The 23,074-nt window shown below is 39.8% G+C and overlaps 1 protein-coding gene across 5 annotated transcripts in view; it reads right to left on the bottom strand.

Moving 5' to 3' along the window:
• The window catches only part of EDA (ectodysplasin A), a 511,214-nt gene extending 488,537 nt beyond the window's left edge, over positions 1–22,677 (bottom strand). Inside the window, exon 1 of one of the 5 annotated variants that reach the window (XR_012781090.1) lies at positions 21,990–22,677. Coding sequence is in view for 4 of the 5 variants with exons in the window: in XM_075538230.1 (XP_075394345.1) it covers positions 21,990–22,364 (375 nt within the window). In the remaining variant the exon portion in view is untranslated. The remainder of the gene's footprint in view (positions 1–21,989) is intronic. The other 4 variants (XM_075538230.1, XM_075538231.1, XM_075538228.1 and 1 more) reach the window with 4 other exon arrangements.
• Between the last annotated feature and the right edge of the window lie 397 nt (positions 22,678–23,074).

Genomic DNA, 23,074 nt, shown 5'->3' with positions numbered 1-23,074 from the left:
TGGTACATGCACCACTGGCAGTGGTCCCATCTTCATGCAGCACCCCCTCCTGTGTCAATGAGGCCTCCTCCGTTGTCTTCTATTAAGTGCCTTTATAAAAAGCCTACAAAGTGGTGTTCCCTGACAGACCAGACCAACTCGGCCCAAGGGCATACATACATTCACCAGCCTCACTCTAGTCTCTGAGGCCCCTTATATGAAACTGCCATATAAACAATAGCATACCTCATCACTCCCATCAAGAAAACAAGAAAAACTAATCACAACATCAGAGTTAATGACACTCATTGAATAACCAGACGTGGATCTGTCCCACAGTGAAATTTTGGGGCGGCTGCTTGAAGTAATACAGGAGATGAAGACAGCTATAGAGAATAAAGATGCAATGATGGAGGAGATGAAGTCCACAATAGAGGGGATGAAGTCCAAGCGCCAGACAAGAGCTAATGGATGAAGTAACAGAAGCTACACACAAGATCAAGGATCTCTCAAACATACTAGAGGAGGCTGAGAATCTTATCGGTGATCTCAAAGAAAATCAAGCAGACTTCAGCAAAAGAGAAAAACTATGAAACAAGATAATAAAAGAGATAGAAAAAAACTGAGACCAATGACAGATTATATGAAGAAGCACAATATTCAAATAATTGGTCTACCTGAACAAGACACAACCAAGAAGTCGACAGATAAATTAGGAAAGGAATTTCTGGAAACAAATATTCCCACGTTAATGAATGAGAATCAGACACTCATACAGGAAGTAGAGAGGACACCAATTATACTAAACCCCAGGAAGAACTCACCAAGGCATATAATACTTAAACTATCCCACTTAGAAGGAAAAAGAGAAAATTTTAAGAGCATCGAGAGAAAGGAAGACAGTCACATACAACAGTTCTCAGGTAAGAATATGATCACGCCTATCAACAGAAACAATGACGACAAGAGGAGAGTGGAGTCGCGTCTTCCAAAAGCTGAAAGCACAAAACCTTTACCAAAGAATTCTCTATCATGCCAAATTATATATAAGGATAAAAGGAGAGATGATAGAAGGAGAGACAAGGGTCTTCCAGGACAAGGAAATACTCAGAGAATACATCGTAAGACAACCAACCCTGAGGAAGATCCTTGCCACCTCACTACGGTCAGAAGACCAGCAATCAACAAGCACAAGCAGGAGACCACCATACAGCACAACTCAATCCAGAAGCCAACATTCCAATAACAATTACCAAGGCAACATGATCTCAGAGAGAAAATAAGGCAAGAATAAAGCCCCCACACAAACACAGCACACTTACATGAAGGGAAATAGGAAAATACTCAACTCAAAAGACATGAGATGACAGCAATGAATCCACAGATAGTGACAATAAATCTAAATGTTAACAGTCTCAATTACTACACCAAAATTAAAAGACTTTAAGAGTGGCTTGGTAAACATAACCCCATCAATCTGTTGCCTGCGGGAAATACATCTTAAGTTCACAGACAAAAGTAGACTAAGAATAAAAGCTGATGGGAAATATACCAGGCAAACGGCAACTTAAAAAATGCAGGGGTTGCAATCCGAATCTCTGAGAAAATTGATCTCAATGTTCAAACCATAAAAAGAGATAAGGAGGGGCACTATATAATGCTCAAAGGGTCAGTAAACCAGGAACCAGTTAGCATAGTAAATATATATGCACCTAATGAGAGACCCACAAAATTTGTCAAAAAATACTCAAAATATGAAAAAAAAAATCAGACTCAATAGTTATAGTAGGTGACTTTAATATACCACTTTCAGATAAAGATAGATCACTTGGAAGGAAGCTCAAGGAGACTACACAGCTAAACACTACAATTAGGCAAATGATTCTGATAGATATATATAGAACTTTCCATCCAAACGTAAAAAAAAAAATCACATCCTTTTCAAGTGCACATGGCATATTTAAAAAAAAATAGACCTCATGCTGGGACCCAAGTCAAGCCTGCATAAATTCAAAGATACAGAGATTACTCAGACATCCAAAAGAAGCAATAATGCAGATTAATGAACCAAAAAGCTGGTTCTTTGAAAGGTCAGCAAAATCGACAGACTGCTGGAAAACCTAACCAAAGAAAGGAAGGAGCAAACATCAATAGCCAGGATGAAGAATGAAATTGGCAATCACAACAGCCCCCAATGATATTAAAAGGTTAATCACAAAGTACCATGAAAGTTTGTATTTTAATGAATTCAACAACATTAAAGACATGGACAAATACTTGGAGAAACAATCCCTCCCTAGATTATCTCAGATAGAGGTAAAGAACCTCAGACCCATAGCAAAAGAAGAAACAGATATGGTTATCAAGAAGCTACCAACAAACAAACAAAAAAAGGCACCGGATTAGACAGCTAAGCATGAGAATGTTACCAAGCATACAGAGAATAGATAACACCAATCCTCCACAAATTCTTCCAGAGATAGGAAAGGATGGCAAACTCCCAAACTCATTTTACAGAACCAGTATAACTTTGATATCCAAAGAGGGCAAGGATCCCACAGGAATAGAGATATACAAACCAATATCTCTAATGAACATAGATGAAAAATCCTTAACAAGATATTGGCCAATAGAATACAAAGTATTTAAACATATCATCCTCCATAACCAGGTAAGATTCATCCCAGAGACACAGGGATGGTTTAACATGTGATAACCCATCGATATTATACACCACATTGATAAGAAAAAAGAATCACATGATAATATCAATGGACACAGAAAAAGCATTTGACAACATCCAACACCCATTCCTAATTAAGACACTCAAGAAGATAGTGGAAGGAAATTTCCTCAAGTTAATACAAGCTACCTACGAAAACCCAACAACCAACATCATAGTCAATGGAGAAAAGAAGAAATCAATCCTAGCGAAAAAGGGGACCAGGGTGTGCCTTGTCCCCACTTCTATTCAATATTGTACTGGAGGTGTGAGCTAACAACATAAGATAGCAGAAGGACATTAAAGATGTCTCTCTGGGAGAGGAGGAGGTGAAACTATTGCTATTTGCAGATGACATGATTCTGAATATCGAAAATCCCAAAAGCTCCACAACAGGAGTACTGACAGTAATAGAGTAATATGGAAGAGCTGCAGGATACAAGATCAACAAACAGAAGTCGACTGGTTTGCTATATACATTGGACAAGGCCACAGAAAAGGAGATCAAGAAGGCAGTACCCTTCACCATAACCGAGAAGAAATTGAAATATCTAGGGATATATTTAATGCCCCCCCCCCCAAAAAAATGATCTGTATAAGAAAAACTATAAGACCCTGCTACAGGAAGCCAAAAGCAACCTCCACATATGGAAGGATATCCCATGCTTGTGGATTGGAAGATTCAATATAGTAAAGATGTCAATCTTACCCAAGGCACTTTATAAGTTTAATGCTATATCAATTCGAATACCAACAACCTTCTGTAAAATTGAAAAAAATGACGACCAAATTAATATGAAAGGGAAGAAGCCCAGAATTAGCAGAGAACTTCTCAAGAAGAAAGACAAAGCCAGAGAGATTGCTTTTCCTGACTTTAACAACTACTACACAGCAAAAATGGTCAAAACTGTGTGGTACTGGCATAATGAGAGATACTCAGACCAATGGAAAAGAATAGAAAAACCCAGAAATAAAACCATCAGCATATAGACAATTGATCTTCGACAAAGGCCCCAAAAGAATCAAGTGGGAGGCAGATTACCTCTTAAACACGTGGTTCTAGAAAATGGATATCCATATGTAGAAAAATGAAAATATTTTTACATCACCCCATGCACAAGAAGAAACTCAAGGTGGAGCACAGACCTGGAAGTAAAACCCCAAACTATCAGGACCATCAATGAAGGAATCAGAACAAACCTAAGAACCTTGGCCCAGGGAATACATAGGTTAACTGCAACAGGGAAGGATACACACACAGGTGAACCTGAAATTGACAATTGGGATTTATCAAGGATAAAACACCTGTGTGCTTCATCAAGAGGGTAACAAGGCAACCCACAGACTGGAAGAGGATTTTTAGCAATGACATACAGACAAAGGGCTTATTACTAAAATCAATACTCCCCTGGCATGAAAAAGAGGAAAACAGTTAACCCCCTGAGTTAGTTTATTGTGCCAACCTGGCTGATAAACATATGTGGGGTTAATTGAAGGGTGGAGGGATAAATGGCTTGGTGAACCTAGCCTTTCCAGTTCTCAGGTCTCTTGCTCTGTGATGGTCAGACCAGGGTTCAGCTGCCTTAGCAGTTCCCTGCTTCAGCTTGCAAGGGTGACTTCCTGTAAGACAACCCCAAGGAGAAGACACATGGACCTACCCCAATGCAGCCCTGGGTGCTGGAGCAGCCGTGTGGAGAGCCCTGCCAGCGCTGAGATGCTTACACATTCACTAATCTGGCTTTCCTCCTAAAGTCGGCATCATAGTGTGTGTTTTGTGAGATGGAGGAGGACTTTGTGGATTGGTGATGGACATATGGGTTAATGGGTTAATGTTGGACTCGTGGGCTTGTCCAGCACTGGGTTGGGATGTTTTCTTGATGTGCACTTAACCTTTATATAAAACTCTCTCATACATGAGTTTCTGTGGATTTGTTTCTCTAAATTACCCATATTAACACACCTCCTGAGGAAGTGGGCAAAAGAACTGAAAAAAAAATTCACTAGGGAGAAGACCCTTATGATCAATAATAATATGAGAAAATGCTCCTGATCATTGATTATCAAAGAAATGAAAATTAAAACAACCATGAGATACCATTCAACACCCTTAAGGTTAACCCAAATCACAAAATCAGAGAGCAACAAATGTTGGAGGGGATGTGGTGAAATATGAACTTTCCTCCCCTGCTGCTGGTCTCATAGATATGTACAATCTTTGTAGAAAGCAACCTGGTGATAATTAAACAAAATGCAAATTGACTACCTTATGACCTTGATATTCTTTCTCAGGGCATACACCCAGAAGGGGTAAGAAATAAATCAGGACAAGTTGTCTGTGCTCTAATGTTTACTGGTGCACAATTCACAATTGCAAAGAGTTGGAAACAACCTAAATTTCCATTGATAGATAAGTGGATTAGTAAATTCTGGTACATACACACAAATTGAGTACTACACATCACTAAAAAGCACAGATGTTCACATGAAACACGTTGTTTCATGGGAAGAACTGGAGAAAATTATGCTAAGTGAGGTCAGCCAATCACAAAAGGACAAGTACTACATGAGTCCCCTGAAATAAATATAATCAGCACAGTAAGTAAAGAAGAGAAGCCACTTATTTCATAGTACACAAGTTGAGGAACAGGCAGTCGCGTGGAGGTTCGACCAAACCCAAGGAGGTACAAGGAGGTAATCCAACACAAAGAAGGGGAAAGGGGAGGGAGAAAAGGGGGGAGGAAAGTGAGATGGTGGCATGTGGGATTAGGACACTAACTCACCTAGGGAGAGAGTATTGGTTGTCTCCACAGGATTGGGAGTGTGCATGCAGACCCCACCACGGTGCACCAAAACATGAGGGTAATGTAACCACGTGGAAGAATGCCTGAAAAGAGTGTGCTACAAGGCTGACCCCAACCAGAGCCAAACTGACTCCTTCCCTAGAAGTATGTGTGACAGAGAACAACACTAAACCTACAGGTGGGGGACAGGGACCGGCATGCCATGCCCACACAGAAGCAAACGTAGAAGGAAAAAGAGAAAGGGAGAGTTGGTCCAGACCCCATATCCGCACACCAAGCCTAGAGGACGATGTCCCTGAATGGAACTGCTAAGGCACAGAGAGGAATGTAGGGCCAATAACAGCTCATGACAAGTTGTGCCCTTACTAGAGATTACTGCAACAGAGGACAATACTGTGTGCACACAGTGGGAAGGTAGGGCGGTCTGAACCTCCTGCAGCAAGTCAGACCAAGAAGGGAACATAACGGAACAACTGGTGCAAAGCAAAGCCACAAAGCCACCAAAGAGCCCCAAAGTAGACTTCCAGCTAGGCAAGGCAGCTCCCGGAATTCCCCCAGGGTCAGTTGGGAGATAGTTTTAAAGGTCATGGACAGACCTGGAATTGTGTATGTATTTTCTCTTTTTCCCTTTTCTTTTTTCAATTTTTGGTTTTATTTTAGTTTTGTCTGTGTCATTGTTGGTTTTCCTACTTATATAAACTATCCATGGGAAGCAAGCTCGAGGAGATAGCAACAAGATCCATGGTTCTGGAGGGACTTGGGGAGAGAAGGTGGCGGGGGGGAAAATCGCCATTGACAGAGAAACAACTAGGGAATTAAAATCAACAACAAAAAAGTGTAAAGTTCCTGGGGGTGTTGGAGTAACAGAAATCTAGCTAAGAGGAAGTTCTAAGAGGCAGAAGTAGGGGAAACGTGATGGTGGGGCAGGAGGAAGGTAAAAGGAAACAGAGGAATGATCTGGGAAGCAAAACTACGAATAGAGGTATAAGCATAGGGGTGTACATATGTAAATATATTAATCCATAAAAATAGAGGTATTGGCCATGTACATATTATATGGCAATACACTGAAGTCGTGGACGGACTTCAGACCTCTGCTCATACCCTGCCTCAAAACAAGAAAACTTTGTTCTAACAAATTGACATTCTGTGATGCACACCCTCTCAGTACAATCACTGAAAACAAAATGGGGGCATAAGCAAATGTGTGAATAAAGTGAATGGTGCCTGGCTATTAAAAGATATAGCATCTGGGGTACTAAAGGCTTGAAGTTAAACAAGTGGCCATCCAGCAGAGAAACAAGCTCACATGTAAGAAGCACACTAGGTGATGTAATCATGAGGTGTCATTGGGACCGGGTACAGGTATCAGGAGACCCATAGAAAACAAACAAACAAAAAAATACTGTTGAGATTTAGGGGGTTCAGAGCAGACACTCAAAGCCCATCTGTAGACAATGAAACATGCCCCCACATGGGGTCACAGGGAAGGGATGAGTCAACCAGAGTGCAGTAAAATATCGATGAAACACAATATTCCTCTGGTTCCTTGAGGTTTCCTCATTCCCTGCTTTCATGACCCGTGCTGCTTCACCATTTACAATAGACCGGAGCATGTACACAGGTATAGAGAAGAGATGGGAGCTCACAACACACGAAATCGAGGAACAGAAATGGGAATACTGATACCAGAAGAGTAGGGGGAAGGGCAGGATAGGAGACGAGGATGAGGGACCCGATCGCAATGATTAACACAATAAAACACACCCTTTCAGGGGGAGTAACAATAGAAACCATGGAGGAAGGGAGGCAGTGGTCAGTGTGAGATATGTAAATAATAATAATTTACAATCTATCAAGGGGTCACAAGTGGGGGAGGGGATAAGAGTTGATTCCAAGGGCTCAATAGAAAGGAAATGTCTAGAAAAGAATAATGGCAACATATATGCAAATATGACTGATACATCAGTGTATTAATTGTAATAGGAGTTGTAAGAACCCCAAATAAAATGATCTTTTGATGAAAATAAATAAACAGATGAACAAAAATAATAAACTCTCTCAGGCAAGTTAAAATATTCTTACATATTGAATCATTTTTTTTCTGAATCTCTAAAGGTAGTATTTCTATATTTTGTGAAGAAATTTACATTTTAAAATTAACATATCAAGTTTTATTGCAATCATGACAAAATAAGTTTCATTCTTATATAATTTTGTTGTATTTTCATGTTGGTCTCTAAATATTAAAAAATATATGTTCTTTTGTCTGAAAAAAAAAAGAATCCACACACAAATTGATGTAATAACTCTGAACGTCAGTGGTCTGAATTCCCCCCAAAGCTAGCAGACTGGATTAAGAAAGAAAACCCAGCAATCTGTTGTCTGCAAGAGACACATCTCAAGCTCACTGACAAAAACAGTTTGAGGATCAAAGGTTAGCAGAGGTATATCAAGATAATGGCAATCTAAAAAACACAGGAGTTGCGATTCTAATCTCTGACAAAATTGATGTAAACTAAGAGCCAGTGAACATAATAAACATATATACACCCAATGAGAGCCCCATGAAATACATCAATCAAATCCTTCAAAAGGCGAAAAAACAAAATCACAAGATCGACAATCATAGTGGGAGACTTCAGTATACCACTCTCTGAGAAGGATAGATCAGCAGGAAAGAAGCTCAACGAGGCTACAGAACTGGACTCTACAATAAGATAACTGAACCTAATAGACATATACTGAGCTCTCCACCCAACTGTCAAAAATTCACAATCTTTTCAATTCATGTGACACATTTTTGAAAATAGACCACATACTGGGACACAAGTCAAGTTTGAGCAAATTCCAACATATACTGGCCACCCAGTCTTCCTTCTCTGACCACTACACCATAAAGCTGGAAATCAACAAAAGAAAGATAAAAAAACATGGGCAAATACTTGGAGGATAAATAACTTACTTCTTCAAAAGACGAGGGTATTGTCCCAAATACAAAATGAAATTAGGAACTTTGTATAAACCAATGTGTATGAGAATACAACATATCAAAACATATGGGATACAGCAAAGGAATTTATCAGAGGATACTTGATAGCAATAAATGCACAAATGAAGAAGGAAGAGAAACTTATGGTGAAGATTTTCTCATAAAACCTTCAGCTATTGGAACAGAGTCAACAGAATAATCCTAATAGCAAATGAAAACAAATTATAAAAATCAGGGTGGAGATAAATGAGTGGGTAAACAACAACAACAAAAAACTATGGAGAAAATTAACCCAGTAAAAAGTTGGTTCTTCTAAAGGATTAACAGAAATGACACACCGTTGGCAAACCTAAGAAAAGATAGGAAGGAACAGACAGCAATTTCCAGTTTGAGGGATGAAATGGAAAATTATGATGAACCTAATTAAATTAAAAGACTAATTCCACAGTACTATGAAAGACTGTACTACAAGAAATACAGCAACTTGGAAGACATGGACAAATATCTGGGGGGGCGGGGGGAACCCTCCACAGATTATCTCATATAGACATCAAGAATTTGAACAGATACATAGCAAAAAAATAAACAGATAAGGTTATCAAGGAATTACCAAGTAAATACAGCCCTGATCCAGATGGCTTCACAGGAGACTTCAACCAAGCATTCAGGGAAGACCTGACACCAATTCTACACAAGTTCTTCCAGAACATAGCAAAGGATTTCCACTCCCAAACACATTCTATGAAGTTAGTATAACACTGATACAAAAACTGGGCAAGGATCCATCAAAAACAAAGAACTACAGGCTGATATCTGTAATGAATATAGATGCAAGAATTCTGAACAAAATCTTGGCCAATAGAATACAAAAGTAATTAAAAAAATAATTCTTATGACCAAGTGGGATTCAAACCAGGGATCCAGGGATGGTTCAAAATTTGAAAATCTATACACATTATCCACCACATTGAAAACAAAAAGGACAAAAACCACATGATAATTTCAATAGACATAGAAAAAGTACTTGACAACATTCCACACCCACTTCTAATTAACACGCTCACGAAGATAGGACTGGAAGAAAATTATCTCAATATAATTAAAGTTATAGATGAAAATCCAATAGCCAGCATTACAATCAATGGAGAATAGATAAAAACATTCCCACTGAAAAAGGGAATGTGACAAGGATGCCCCTTGTCCCCACATCTATTCAATATCATCCTGGAGGTCCTACCTAATAACATAAGGCAACAAAGGATATCAAAGGTATATGTCTGTGGGAAAGAAGTGAAATGATCATTATTTTCAGATGCTATGATTTTATATGTTGAGAATCCCAAAGGCTCCACAATAAAAATGCTGGAAGCGATAGAATAATATGGTATAGTGGCAGGATACAAGATCAAAAAGCAGATGTCCACTGGATTTCTATATAAAATGGTTGGAATGACAGAAAAAGAGATCAAGAAATTAGTACCCTTCTTCAATTAACCCCACATGTGTTTATCAGCCAGGCTGGCACAATAAACTAACTATCTCACCTTCAAAAGAGCCAAGCAAAAATTGAAGTGTCTAGGGATATACCTGTGATACTTATGGTTTATTGTGTCAATCTGGCCGATAAACACATGTGGGATTAATTGAAGGGCAGAGAGATAAATGGCTCAGTGAGCCTCACCCTTCTAGTTCTCTTGTCTCTTGCTCTCTGATGGTCACACCAGTGTGCGGCTGCCTTAGCTAGTTCTCTGCCTCAGCTGGCAAGGCTCACTTCCTGTGAGACATCCCTGAGGAGAAGCCACATGGACTTTCCCTGATGCAGCCCAGGGTGCTGGAGAAGCTGCATGGAGACCCCTGCCAACACTGAGATGCTTAAACCACCACTGGATTCAAGGACTTTCTACCCACTGGTCTGTGATCATCCTGTGTTCAGCATCATTGTGTGTGTTTTGTGAGTTTGAGGAGGACTTTGTAGATCGGTGTCAGACACATGAGCGAAGTCAGATTTACGGGCTTGGACTGGACTGGGTTGGGATGCTTTCTGAATGTACACTTACCCTTTATATAAAACTCTCTTTTATACATATATGAGTTTCTGTGTATTTGTTTCCCTAGTCTACCCAGACTAACACAATACCTAACCAAAAACCAAAAGATCTGTACAAGAACATTATTACAAGAAACCAAAAGGGACCTTCACAAATAGAAAATGTTCCCATGCTCATGGATCGGTAGACTCAATATTGTAAAGATGTCAATCCTGTCTAAGGCACTTTATAGATTAAATGCAACCCTGATACAAATACCAGCATCATTTTTCAAAGAAATGGAAAAACTTACTACTAACTTTATATGGATAGAGAAGAAACACAGAATTGGAAAAAGAAACCTCCTCAAGAAGAAGAATAAAGTGGGTGGGCTTGTATTACCTGACTTTAAAATTTATTACATAGCCACAGTTGTCAAAACAGCACGGGAGTGGTATAATGATAGATATTTGTACCAATGGATAAGAACAGAAAATCCAGAAATAAAAACAGCAGAATACAGACAACTGATCTTTGACAAGGGTGCCCAAAAAAATCAAATGAAGCAGATGCCCGATGGAAGAAATGGTCCTGGAAAAATTGGATATCAACCTGTAAAAGAATGTAACAAGATCCTTACCTCACCCCATACACAAATTTAAGGACAAAGGACAAATTTAAGGTGGATCACAGACCTCAAGGTAAAATGAAAAGTTTTAGGATCATCAATAAAAAAATTGGGACAAAACTGAGAACCTTATCACGGGGAATACATGTACTATCAGCAATAATGAAGGATACACACCAGGGAAATAAAAAATAAATGTGTGGGACATACAAAACTAAAACACTTGTGTGCATAGGAAGACTTCATCAAGAGTAATGAGAGAGCCCACAGACTGGGAAAGATATTTAGTGTGTTAGTCTGGGTACTTCAGAGAAACAAATCCACAGAAACTCATGTACAAGAGAGTTTTATATAAAGGTTAAGTGCACATCAAGAAAACATCCCAACCCAGTGCTACCCAAGCCCAAAAGTCCAACATTAACCCATATGTCCGACACCAATCCACAAAGTCCTCCTCCCTCTAACAAAACACATGCAATGAAGCCGACTGCAGGAGGAATGCCGACTCAGTGAACGTGTAAGCATATCAGCTCTGGCAGGGGTTTACACACGGCTTCTCCAGCACCCAGGGCTGCATCGGGGTAGGTCCATGTGTCTTCTCCTTGGGGTTGTCTTGCAGGAAGTCAGCCTTGCCAGCTGAAGCAGGGAACTAGCTAAGGCAGCTGCACTCTGGTCTGACCATCACAAAGCAAGAGATCAGAGAACTAGAAAGGCCAGGCTCACCAAGCCATTTATCTCTCCGCCCTTCAATTAACCCCACATGTGTTTATCGGCCAAGTTGGCACAATAAACTTTAACTATATCATTTAGTAATGACATATCAGACAAATGTCTTATTACTATAATCTACAGAACTCTGCAACCTTACAATAAGAAAGAAAAAAGAATAACTCTGTGAGGAGGTGGGCAAAAGACTTAAACAGGAGATTCACAAAGGAGAGCACCAAAATGAGCAATAAACATATGAGAACATGTTCCTGATTATTATCCATCCGGGAAATGTAAATCAAAACAACCATGAGACACCACCCAACACCCACAAGGATAGCCCAGTTAAAAAAAAAACAAAAACAGAAAGCAACAAATGTTCGAGGGATTGTAGTGAGATAAGAGCTCTCATTCACTGCTGGTGGTCTTGTAGATATGTACAGCCACTGTGGAAAGCGATTTGGCAATATCTAAAACAAGTGGAAATCTAGTTACTGTATGACGCAGCAATTCTATTACTGGGTATATACCCAGAAGAAATAAGAAACAGACCATGACCAGACATCTGTGCTCCAATGTTCATTGCTGCGCAGTTCACAATGGCAAAGAACTGGAAACAGCTTAAATTTCCACCAACAGAGGAATGGATTAAAAAAAAACCTGGTATATAGACACATCCCTAAAAAAGACTGATGAAATGATGAAGCACCTCATCTTGTGGAAAGAGTTGGAGGATATTATGCTGAGTCAAGTTAGCCAAGCACAAAAGGACAAGAAAAGCACGAGTCCACGGAGGTAAATTCAAACAATAGAATGGGCATAGGGGAAAATCGCACAATTCCTGGGCTGAGGACCAGATATTCTGGCAAAAGGCAGATCAAACACAATAATGCATACATCATCAAAAAAGAAAGAAAGAAATGAAAAAAGATGTAGATAGCACCTGTCGAGAAAAATATCCCCCCCACCCAACACCCATATGCTTTTACGGCCCACAAAGGGGTAAAGAAAGAAAAAAATATGGCAATGGAGTAATAGGGCACCAATCCACCAAAGGGGAGGGTATTGTTTATGTCTCCACAGGAATGGGAGAGAGAGAGTAGATCTTATTCAGGTGTGCCAAGCCTTGAGGGGGATGTTCCTGCTTGGAGCAGCTTGTTCACAGAGAGGACTACAGGGTCAGCCTCAGCTTCAAACATGACTTTCTCATTCATAGAGAATAGCACTACAGAGAAGCCCTGAAGATATAGTTTGGGCCCATCCACATTGGGCAAACCAAGAAGGCAGTGCAACAGACCAGCAATGGGAGCAAAACCATAGTCTCTGAGGAATCTTGATTGTAGACTTCTGACTCAGGAGGCAGTGCTTGACCTATCATCTGAAATGGTTGGAGGATATTCACAACAGGGACACACTGAAAATCTAAAGTTGTAACAGGGTGGGGTTGGGGTACTAGACTGCTCCATCCTTGACTGCAGGAAGAGCAGTGGAGTATTGTAGAAGGCACGCCCCTTGGACACGAACGCTGAGGACTAAATGTGTATAAATGTTGTTAGGTAAGCGAGTCCTGGGATATAGATCCTGGAATGAAAAGGGGAATGGACCAATGGATTATAACAGGGTCTGCTCACTATTTAACAGAGGGATACTCATCTACTCTGGATCAGGGCAACAATTAGACTTGGAACTATTTGTATGGTCTCTTTTTTCCTTTTCTTTTCTCTCTCTCTCTCTGTCTATCTATATAATATAGGTAAAATAAGCAATAGCAAGGAGACAGCAACAACAACAGGACCAATGTTTCTGGGGGGGGCATGGGAGAGGAGGAGGTCGGGGATTGGAAATTGATGAGCCAGTAACAACAGGGTTAGTGGAATAGTAAGGGATCTAAAATTAACAGTGAGGAGAGTGTAGTGTTGCTGGTCATGTTTGATCAATTTAAATGTATCCAAGAGGAATTACTGAGAGGTATATAATGGGTAAACATGATAATGGAGCAGGAGGACTGAAAAAAGAGGGAAGAACAAAAAAGTAAAATATTATATATAAGTATAAATATAGATATGTATATGTAAACATATAAAGATAGGCATAAATATGTAAATTCAATAAGGAAGCAGATAGACTTTGGGCCTCTACTTATATCTTAGCTCAATACAAGAACAGTTTGTTCTAATAATATGGCAATGCATGATGCCTTCCATACACAGTCACTGAAGACAAAATGGATGCTTAAAAAAATGTGGTAAAGAAAGCTGATGGTGCCCATCTATTAAAAGATATAGCACCTGGGGTCTTAAAGGCTTGAAGTTAAGCAAGCAGCCATCTAGCAGGGAACAACAAAGCCTACATGGAAGAAGCACACCAATCTGTGTGATCATGGAAGAAGCACACCCACCTGTTAGATAATTGGACAGTCCCTCGCAGAAGGGCCACATGGAAGGGATGATATATCCAGGGTGCAGTGTGGCACTGATGAAACGCATAACTCTCCTCTAGTTCTTGAATATTTCCTTCCCTTACTAGATAGTCTTATTTTTACCTCATTAATCTCATTAGGCCTATGTATGTTCATTTGTATAATTAAGACCATTTGATGCATGGAATCCAAGATAGATAAACCCTTCAGAAATAGTAATGGGAATAATGATTCCTTGAAGTTACAGGAGGAAATTGGGGGGCAGGGGGAAACCAATAGCAATGATGATTGTATAACCCTACTCGAGGGGAAAGAATAACAGAATTGTAGGTAAATGGATACATTGGATGATGTAAAATATGGCAATAATAATAGTAATATATAATGCAATAATAAGTGTTCCTGCGATGTAAGGTGGGGGAGGGAGGGAGCTGATATCAAAGAGTTCAAGAAGAAAGACAATGTTTTGCAAATGATGATGGCAAAAATTGTACAATGATGCTTGATCTAATTGAATTATGGATTGATATAATACCTGTAAGAGCTCTCAATAAAATAATTTTTAACTAAAAATTAAATTTCAAAAATTAAAGTATAAATAAGTAAAATGAAATTGTAAAAATTCCCTGCCTCAAACACAATTTGCCGGAGCACTTAGTGCTCAGAGTGCAGTTTATGGCACTAAGTGCACATATAAGTAAAGAAGAACTAGAATCAATACCTTAAGCCAACATGTCCGACAATTAATACATCACCAGGAAAATAAGCCTAAATCTTCAAAAGAATTTTAAGAAAGATTAGAACAGAAATGAATGAAACAGAAAATAGAAAGAATCAATGCTAAAAGTCTGGTTTTTGAAAGGATTGATAAAATTGATAAACCACTGGCAAGTTAAACAAAGATACAATTAACAAGAATAAGAAAGAAAACGTAAAAAAAAAAAAGAAAGAAAATGTGCACCATCACAATGGAACCAACTTATATTTCAAAAGACAACTTTAAGACCAATTTCTAGAAACACACTTCCTAGCCAAATGAATACAACCAGAGATAGAAAACATGCATGCAAAAGAAGAAATTGAACAAGACATTAATAAATTCCCAACAACAATAGCAAAAATGTCCTGGCCAAGATAGCTGCATTCAAAAATTCTACCAAACATTCAGAGAGGACATGACACTAATTTGACTCAATTAATTCCAGGTTATAGAAAAGGGTGGAATACTTCTGAATTCATTTAATGACATGAGCATAACCTTGATACTAAAAAACAGGCTAAGACACTAGTAATAAAGAAAAGTATACATCAACATTCCTCAAGAATGTAGTCAAAAATCCTCTACAAAATTCTAATTAAAAGAACTCAACAACAAATGAAAAAATAATATATCGTGGTCAAATGGGGTTCCAACTAGGCATGTGAAGATGATTCAATATTTGGAAACGAACACTTAAATAAGCAATACATAAATAATCAAATTGAAAAATGGATATAAGATATAAATAGACAATTCACCAAAGATGACATCCAGGTAGCCAACAATCATATGAAGAAATGCTTGCGGTCATTAACTATAAAAGAAATGCAAATTAAAGCAATGATGAGATATCTAACGGCACTGATAGCAAAATTTTCAAAACAGAAAATAGTAAATTCTGGAGCGGATGTGAAGAGATTTGAATTGCAGAATTGCACAGCCATTATGGAAAACAGTTATGTGCTTTCATCCATGGAATTTCATACATACATACATTTAAAAAACCTATATGATCATTTCAATAGAGAAAAGACATTTAAGAAAGTCAAACAACTACTTCTGATTAAAATGATTCACAAATTAGGAATAGAAGGAAAATTATTTGACATAATTAAGAGAAGATACTGCAAATTAATGGTCAACATTATCTTTAATGGAGAGTCAAAGGCATTTTTCTTGTGATGAATGACACAAAGATGCCCTTTATCACCATTCTTATTTAATAATGTACACGTCTTTGCCAGAGGAACATGGTAAGAAAGGGAAATAAAAGGCATCTAAATTGGCAAAGAAGAAGTAAAACAATCTCTATTTGCAGTTGGTATGATCCTATACACAGAAAAGTTACTAACACTTAGCAAGAGAATTACTGGAATTAATTGAAAGATGCATCAAAGTAGCAGAGTACAAGATCAACACACAAAATTCAGTAGGATCCTTGACACTAACAATGAAAACTGTAAAAAAAATCAGAAAAGCTGATTTATGATAGCCAATAAAAACACGAAATACTTAAAAAATAAATCTAGCTAGAGATACAAAAGACCTATACCAAAAAACTTAGCAAATACTATTACAAGAAATGAAAAAGCACCTATTGAAGAATATGCTGTGTTCATGGTTAAAAAGACTAACATTGTAAAAATGCCAATACTACCCAAATGATCTACAGATATAATGAAATCCCAATCCACAATTAAACATCATTCTTTAAAGAGATGGGAAAACTAATTACCAATAAAAAAAAGACCAAAGTAGATCTTTAATTTCCCAATAATAAAATCTACAGACCAACCACAGTAGTCAAAACAGCCTGGTCCTGGTACAACAAAAGAAATATACACCAATGGCAGTAAACTGAGAACCCATTCACAATGAAGAGTTGACTTTTGAAAAAGGGTAGAAAGCTATAAATGGACAAGAGATATTTCCTTTAACAAATCGTGTTGGGAAAAACTGGAGATTCATTTGTAAAAAAAAGAAAAATGAAATAAGACCCAAGATGGATCAACGACCTAAATGTAAAACCTAGACCTATAAAAATCATCAAGGAAAGAATAGAAACAAATTAAGGACTGTGTTAGTTAAGTCTTATGTCAACTTGGGTGGGCTACAATTCTCCAATGATATTATTTAACATAGTGTGGTCAACTTTATGATGGGATCTTCTGGGAAGCAGCTGTGGGGAAAATAGATCTCTTGAATCTTGTCACAGACTTGATACAATTGAAGGAGGTCTCATTCTAAGTTTGTCCTACGCTTAGTACAAACTGATAGTGTAGGAAAGCTAGCTGACATCGACTGCTCAATGTTGATATTTCATCTGGTTTGTAGACCTTCTGTTATATCGTCTGCCAAACCCAGGAACCATCAGCAGACTGCAGATGGTGGATTCATTCAGCTGATCTCAGATTCATTCAGCTCAGTGTGCACCAGTCTTCCTGCTTCATTTTCCTGCTTTCTGTTTGCCAGCCCTTGCATGTACAAGAGGCAGGAGAAGCATTTGCTTACCTCTGACCCACAGACTTCAACCCAACTGGACCTACCCACTGCTATAACCGTGTGAGCCATTTGTTGATATAAATCTCTTTTTATATACATATACATACTGGTTTTACATCACTGGTTTTGCTTCTCTAGAGAACCACGCCTAATACATAGCATAAATACACTACCAACCATAACTGAAAACACTCAGACAGTAAAAGACAAACTAGATGCCTGGGACTTCCTAAAAATTAGACACGTATGTATATCAAAAGACTTAACCCAAAGAGTAAAAATAGAAGTCACAGGATGGTGGGAATAACATATGAAAACAATATATCAGCAAAAGATATATAATAAAACTTAAAAAATGAACAAAACAGAAGAGTCAACACTCATCAAAGACATTCAGGAAACCAACATCTACACCAACAAATGCCTTATTATTGTTGTTGTTGAGTGCTGTCAAATTTGTTCCAATTCATACTGAGACATGGAACAGAACAAAGCACTACCCAGTCCTGTGCCATTCACAGAATTGTTATGTTTGAGTCTATTCTTGAAGCTACTGTGTTAATCCATCTCATTGAGCGCCTACTTTTTCACTGACTTCCTAGTTTATCAAGCATGATGTCTTTTTATATATGTGGAGCACATAGGGTACAAGTAATGAAAACTTCTTAGATATAATCAAGCACCTTGAGGGAACAAGTCACTGCACCTGGGAAATCAGGACCATAGTGTCACGGAAAACTAAGGTCTGTGGGCACAACAGTCAACAAAGATAAATTCTACATGAATAGTGCTGGTTCTTAACAATTTTATGAGCAGTCATGTAAGGTGAAACTATTATTTTCCCTCTCTCTGGAGCAAAGTAGAATGAAGTTACTTCAGCCTCCACCACCCTGAGACTAGATGAACTAGATGGTACCTTGCTACTACTACTAACTACTCTGACAGGGATCACATTAGACTATCCTGGACAGAATGGATGAACAATATGAAACAAAATAATAAAAAACACCAGGTTTATTGGTTGGATATGGACTGGTTAACCCCTGAGATTGTGATCCTTAGTCACTTTTCATGTCTAAAAGTAAACTTAACCAAATAGACAAGTCCAAAAGGGGAACAATAACAGCGGGGAGGCAAGCACTCCTCACACTAATCAACTCCTTGAGATAAAAAAGGGTAGCATTTGCCCAAGGACAAAGTTCAGAAAGGTTAGGAAACAAAGCAATGGAAACAGTGAAGACCTAGGATGCGTTGTGTAGATTATAATCAATGATATGAAACAAAATGCATATGAATTACTGAATGGAAAATGGATTGTGCTGTAAATCTTCACCCCATACACAATGAAAGGGTTTTTTTTTCTTTTAAGTAACCTTAATCTTTATTTCATTTAACAATCATAGTGTGATTATTAATGTAGAGAGCAATATGATGTAACTAGTCATTAGGCCCCTCTGCAACAAGTATCTAGATAAGACTACAGGAACTCAGCTACTCTGCCAGAGGACAGGGTTATATTCCATAAGGTCTGATATAACCCTCTCACTTGTTATCAAAACTGGAAAGGCTAGATGCACATTGCCCCTGAAGAACTTTGGTGATCTCTGTGCTATGTATCCTAGGTATCTCTGTGCTATGTGCCCTTTTGTATCCTTTTAATTTTATTTTTTAATTAAGGGATCGTATACACGTCTACAGTGATTTCTAGGTTCCTTAATTAAGTTGCAACTGAGAACCCCTAATCTCATAACCATAGATATGTTTAATTTTGTAGTTCATCTCTCAAGAATTGATGTGTTTACCTTTGCCTACCTGTATGGCCTATATATGTTTACAACGAAGTGTCTCTGGCTGTTCTCTCCTGATACCTTCCTGCAGTTTATTCTGATGAACTTGCCTTCACTCCTTGCAGATGAACTGGTGAGTCCTTCTCGCCAGTACTGCCTATTGAAAGTTGCATTTTTTTTGTTTTTCTTTCTTTCCACCCAAGAGTTATTGTAACAGCAGCTATTTATGTTGAAAGACTAAAACATAAACATGTGATCTATATGGCCAAATTCCACAAAGCTGTTAACTTCCTTATTTATTAATCAAAATCTCTCTGTCAGCACAACTGTAATAGAATCTGTCATATCAGCAGATACTTTAATTAAGTGTCCCTGCAAAGCCAGCAGAGGGTGCACCATGGCTCTAGAAATTTTACCCAAGATACAGCAATATCAATTTTACTCAAATAGCTAATACTTTTTGTTCTGTTTTTCTCTTTGTAAACTAAAGCTAACAGCCTCAAAATAAACTTAAGTTGAATCTGTGTTGAAATTCCTTCAAAGGCATTTTCATTTTCCTGAAATTAAAGGAAAAAATGAGGAATACATGATTAAATTTAGCTTGTTTCAAATGTAGGTAGAGTAGGGAAAATGGTGCAGATCTGAGCCCTACTTGGTAAAACATCTAAGAAGCTCTAATCCCCATATCAAAGAGTCTCCAGGAAACAGGATGCTATATGGGGATGCACATTGAACTGGGAATCAGGAGACTAACTTTCATGCTGATTTTTACCTTAGTTGGGTGTCTTTGAGCAAACCATTCCTCCCCCTCCCCCTTCCTCCAAGAGGATAAAACAAAATGAATTCATAGAGCACCACACAACTCAAAGAAACAAAAACAGCAACAAAAGCGATGGACTCAAACTGATAACAAATGTAAAGAGCCAGTGTGCTTGCATCTACTGATTAAACTCATTGAAATAGAAAGGACAAATACAGAAGACAGGAATTTGTGTTTAAACTTAAGAAAACAATTTGAAGTATCATACAAAAGGCAGGCAACAAACTCCTATGACAGAACTGTCACAGTCCCATGCCATCTCAGAAGCCCTAAAGTGCACCTATTCTGTTAATCCTGTCTTTAAAGATGGGTGTCTCCATCCTGAATGCCAAAAAGGCTTAGCCAATGCCATTTGACTAAAGAAGTTGAATGTAAATGTTCAGCTGCTAAACGTTTCTGCTGGGCATGGGGGCGGGGGTGGGGGTGGGGGGGAGATAAAGGAGCCAGAATCCTAGTTAATTATCATTTAGCCACAGTGTTTAAAGTTTCAAGTATAAGAAGCATGTCTGCTGATTCGCTTTTTTGATAAGCTGTTATATAAGTTGGGGTGTGTGATCAAGTCATTTTAAAGCTCCGGGCAACTTCACAATGTACATGTCAGTTTTAATGTTATAGTATTATGAATATGATGCTTCTATTGAGTTCAACTTGGGAAAAGTGGTCAAATTAGCACAAAGCTATTTCCAGAACATAAAACTTATTTGGATATGGAAATAAATATTGAAGAGCTGGATCCTAAACATCAAGAAACTTATTTATATAGCATGTCCTTTTTCCTAAGAAATACAAATTCATTATTGTTTAATCACTTCAAAAAGATTTTTGGATGGATGCTTTCTGTAAGTTTCACATATAAGACAGAACATGGCAGTCACAAAAATCCTTATTTTCAATGCCCTAAATTTACTTGAAGAAAGAGCTAGAAAAATGAGATAACAAACCCCAAACTAACAAGGGCAGAAACATCAAAAAGGTTGAAAAACAACAAAGTGCTTTTGAGAAACTGTTGTGTGTGTGTGTGGAGTTCATTAAGACCGTACTTCTGAGAAATTACTCCATCAATCGATTCATGTTCTCAAGCTAGCAATAGTAAAGACACTTCATAGGCACCCTCCCCATTCCACCACCCCCCCTCCCCAAATAACTAGAACCAACATGCAATGGATGAGTTTTACTTCCATTGATTTTTTTAAATTGCTGCTCAAAAGTAGTCCAGCAAGACAGCATATTTCTACCAGAATTCCTCAGGGGCGCTGTTCCTCACTAGAGCATTGAGGACAATCAGTCTCATATTGCAGGTAAGTGTGAACAGACTATGTCTGGTCAGTGCCCAAGGAACTTGAACCCATGGGAATAATAAGGTGAACTGTGATTTCAACCAACGGACATGGAGTGTTTGTTACAGCTGTTTACAGCTCCAGTTCTAAAGGAGAGTCGGATAGTACTGGCATTAGTCCTGGCCTGAAGAAACACGCACTGTGGGTAGAAAGAACCTCATCCGACCAGAGGGCCAAGCTACTTGCAGTTAATCCACCAGAGAGGCAGCGCAGGCACCACCTCTCCACCGGCTGGGCCAAGTGTTGCTAACTTTCCCGGTGGTAGTCCACAGCTGGGGGTGGAGAGGAGACAAGCACTGGCCAGAGTTGCCATTTCAATGGGTCCAGGGAGAGTTAGAGTGACCTGAGCCAAGGACCTAGCACAACCTGCTGTGGGGCAACCCCTCCCAAGTCCTGCCCACTAACTTAGCTGGAGGTGGCAGAGTCCTCTCAGGGCCCTGTGCTGGAGGGCCCCCACCCTACACACAAGGGAAGGGGGCCTCTGCCACCACCTACGAGATGACTCACCTGGTGCCCGTCCTGAGTGTCCAGGGGGAGTGTGGCTTCTCCAGGTTCCACAGGCTGCTGCTGAAAAGAAGGCTTCCCAAGGGGGTGAGTGATGGGAACTTCAGAGTCCAGGCCACTGGAGCTGGTGCCGGAGGTGCCAACAGTGCTGGGGCCGCCAAGGCTGGACTCGGCTCCCCGTTCCCGCCGCAACTCAGAGCGCAACTCTAGGTAGCAGCACAGCGTCAGCAGGTGGAGGGCCAGAGAGAAACCAAAAAAACCCAGGAAGAGCCGGCAGCTGTTCCCTTCGCCTGCCCGGGCAGGGGCCCCGCGACAGCCGCAGCCTTGGCTTCCCTGCTCCCGCGGGAGTTCCCTGTGTTCTACCTCTGGGTAGCCCATGGCCTTCGGAGACACAAACTCTGAGGCCCGGGAGCCGTCCGTCTGCCTCGGCCGTTCAGGACCCCTGACAGGCGGCTACTGTCCTGCCATCGGCTGGGGACTGCAGGGACCCGTTCCTGTGCGATGGTGGCTGGGCGGGACAGAGCAAGGAGCAGCCGCATGTGCAGCTCCACTTCTAGGGGTGGGAAGAGAGGAGGAGGGGCGGGCGAGAGGGGCGGCTCAGCCCGCCGAAGGAGCGAGGGAGGAGGCCCTGGCCCGAGCCCGCCCCTTCTCTCCAGAGGCGGCTGCGACGCCCAGCTCTCGCCCGCCAAGTCTCCGTGCCCCGCCCCCTGCCTTTCCACCCGCGCTTCAAACCGCGGGGCGGGACCTGAAGGCGGGTGGGTTCGTCTCTGTCTGGCAACCCCACCCAGCTCTTCCCGCGTTCCGGGTACCAGTAGGTGACTGCCGCTGTCCTTCACCCTTGGACTCCGCCCCTATTTAACCATTGAGCGCCAGTGTGAGGGAGAGGGAAAGTGGAGGCTGAGAAAAAATTGGGAACGTGGGGGGGCGGGGAGGACGACGCATAGAGCAAAGAATAGGAGGCAGAAACTATTATTAATAGAAATGCTAGCAATTAACTTCACTTGTTATTAACGTCATTCAGCATTTATCTACTACTTTTAAACTTCAAAGAGTTTAACAGACGTTAAACTAATTAAAACAGTTCTGGG

This window comes from Tenrec ecaudatus, chromosome X (genome assembly GCF_050624435.1).
Source record: "Tenrec ecaudatus isolate mTenEca1 chromosome X, mTenEca1.hap1, whole genome shotgun sequence".
NCBI lineage: Eukaryota > Metazoa > Chordata > Mammalia > Afrosoricida > Tenrecidae > Tenrec > Tenrec ecaudatus.
Note: the sequence above shows the minus strand (reverse complement) of the source record. Positions and strands in the feature narration are given on the sequence as shown.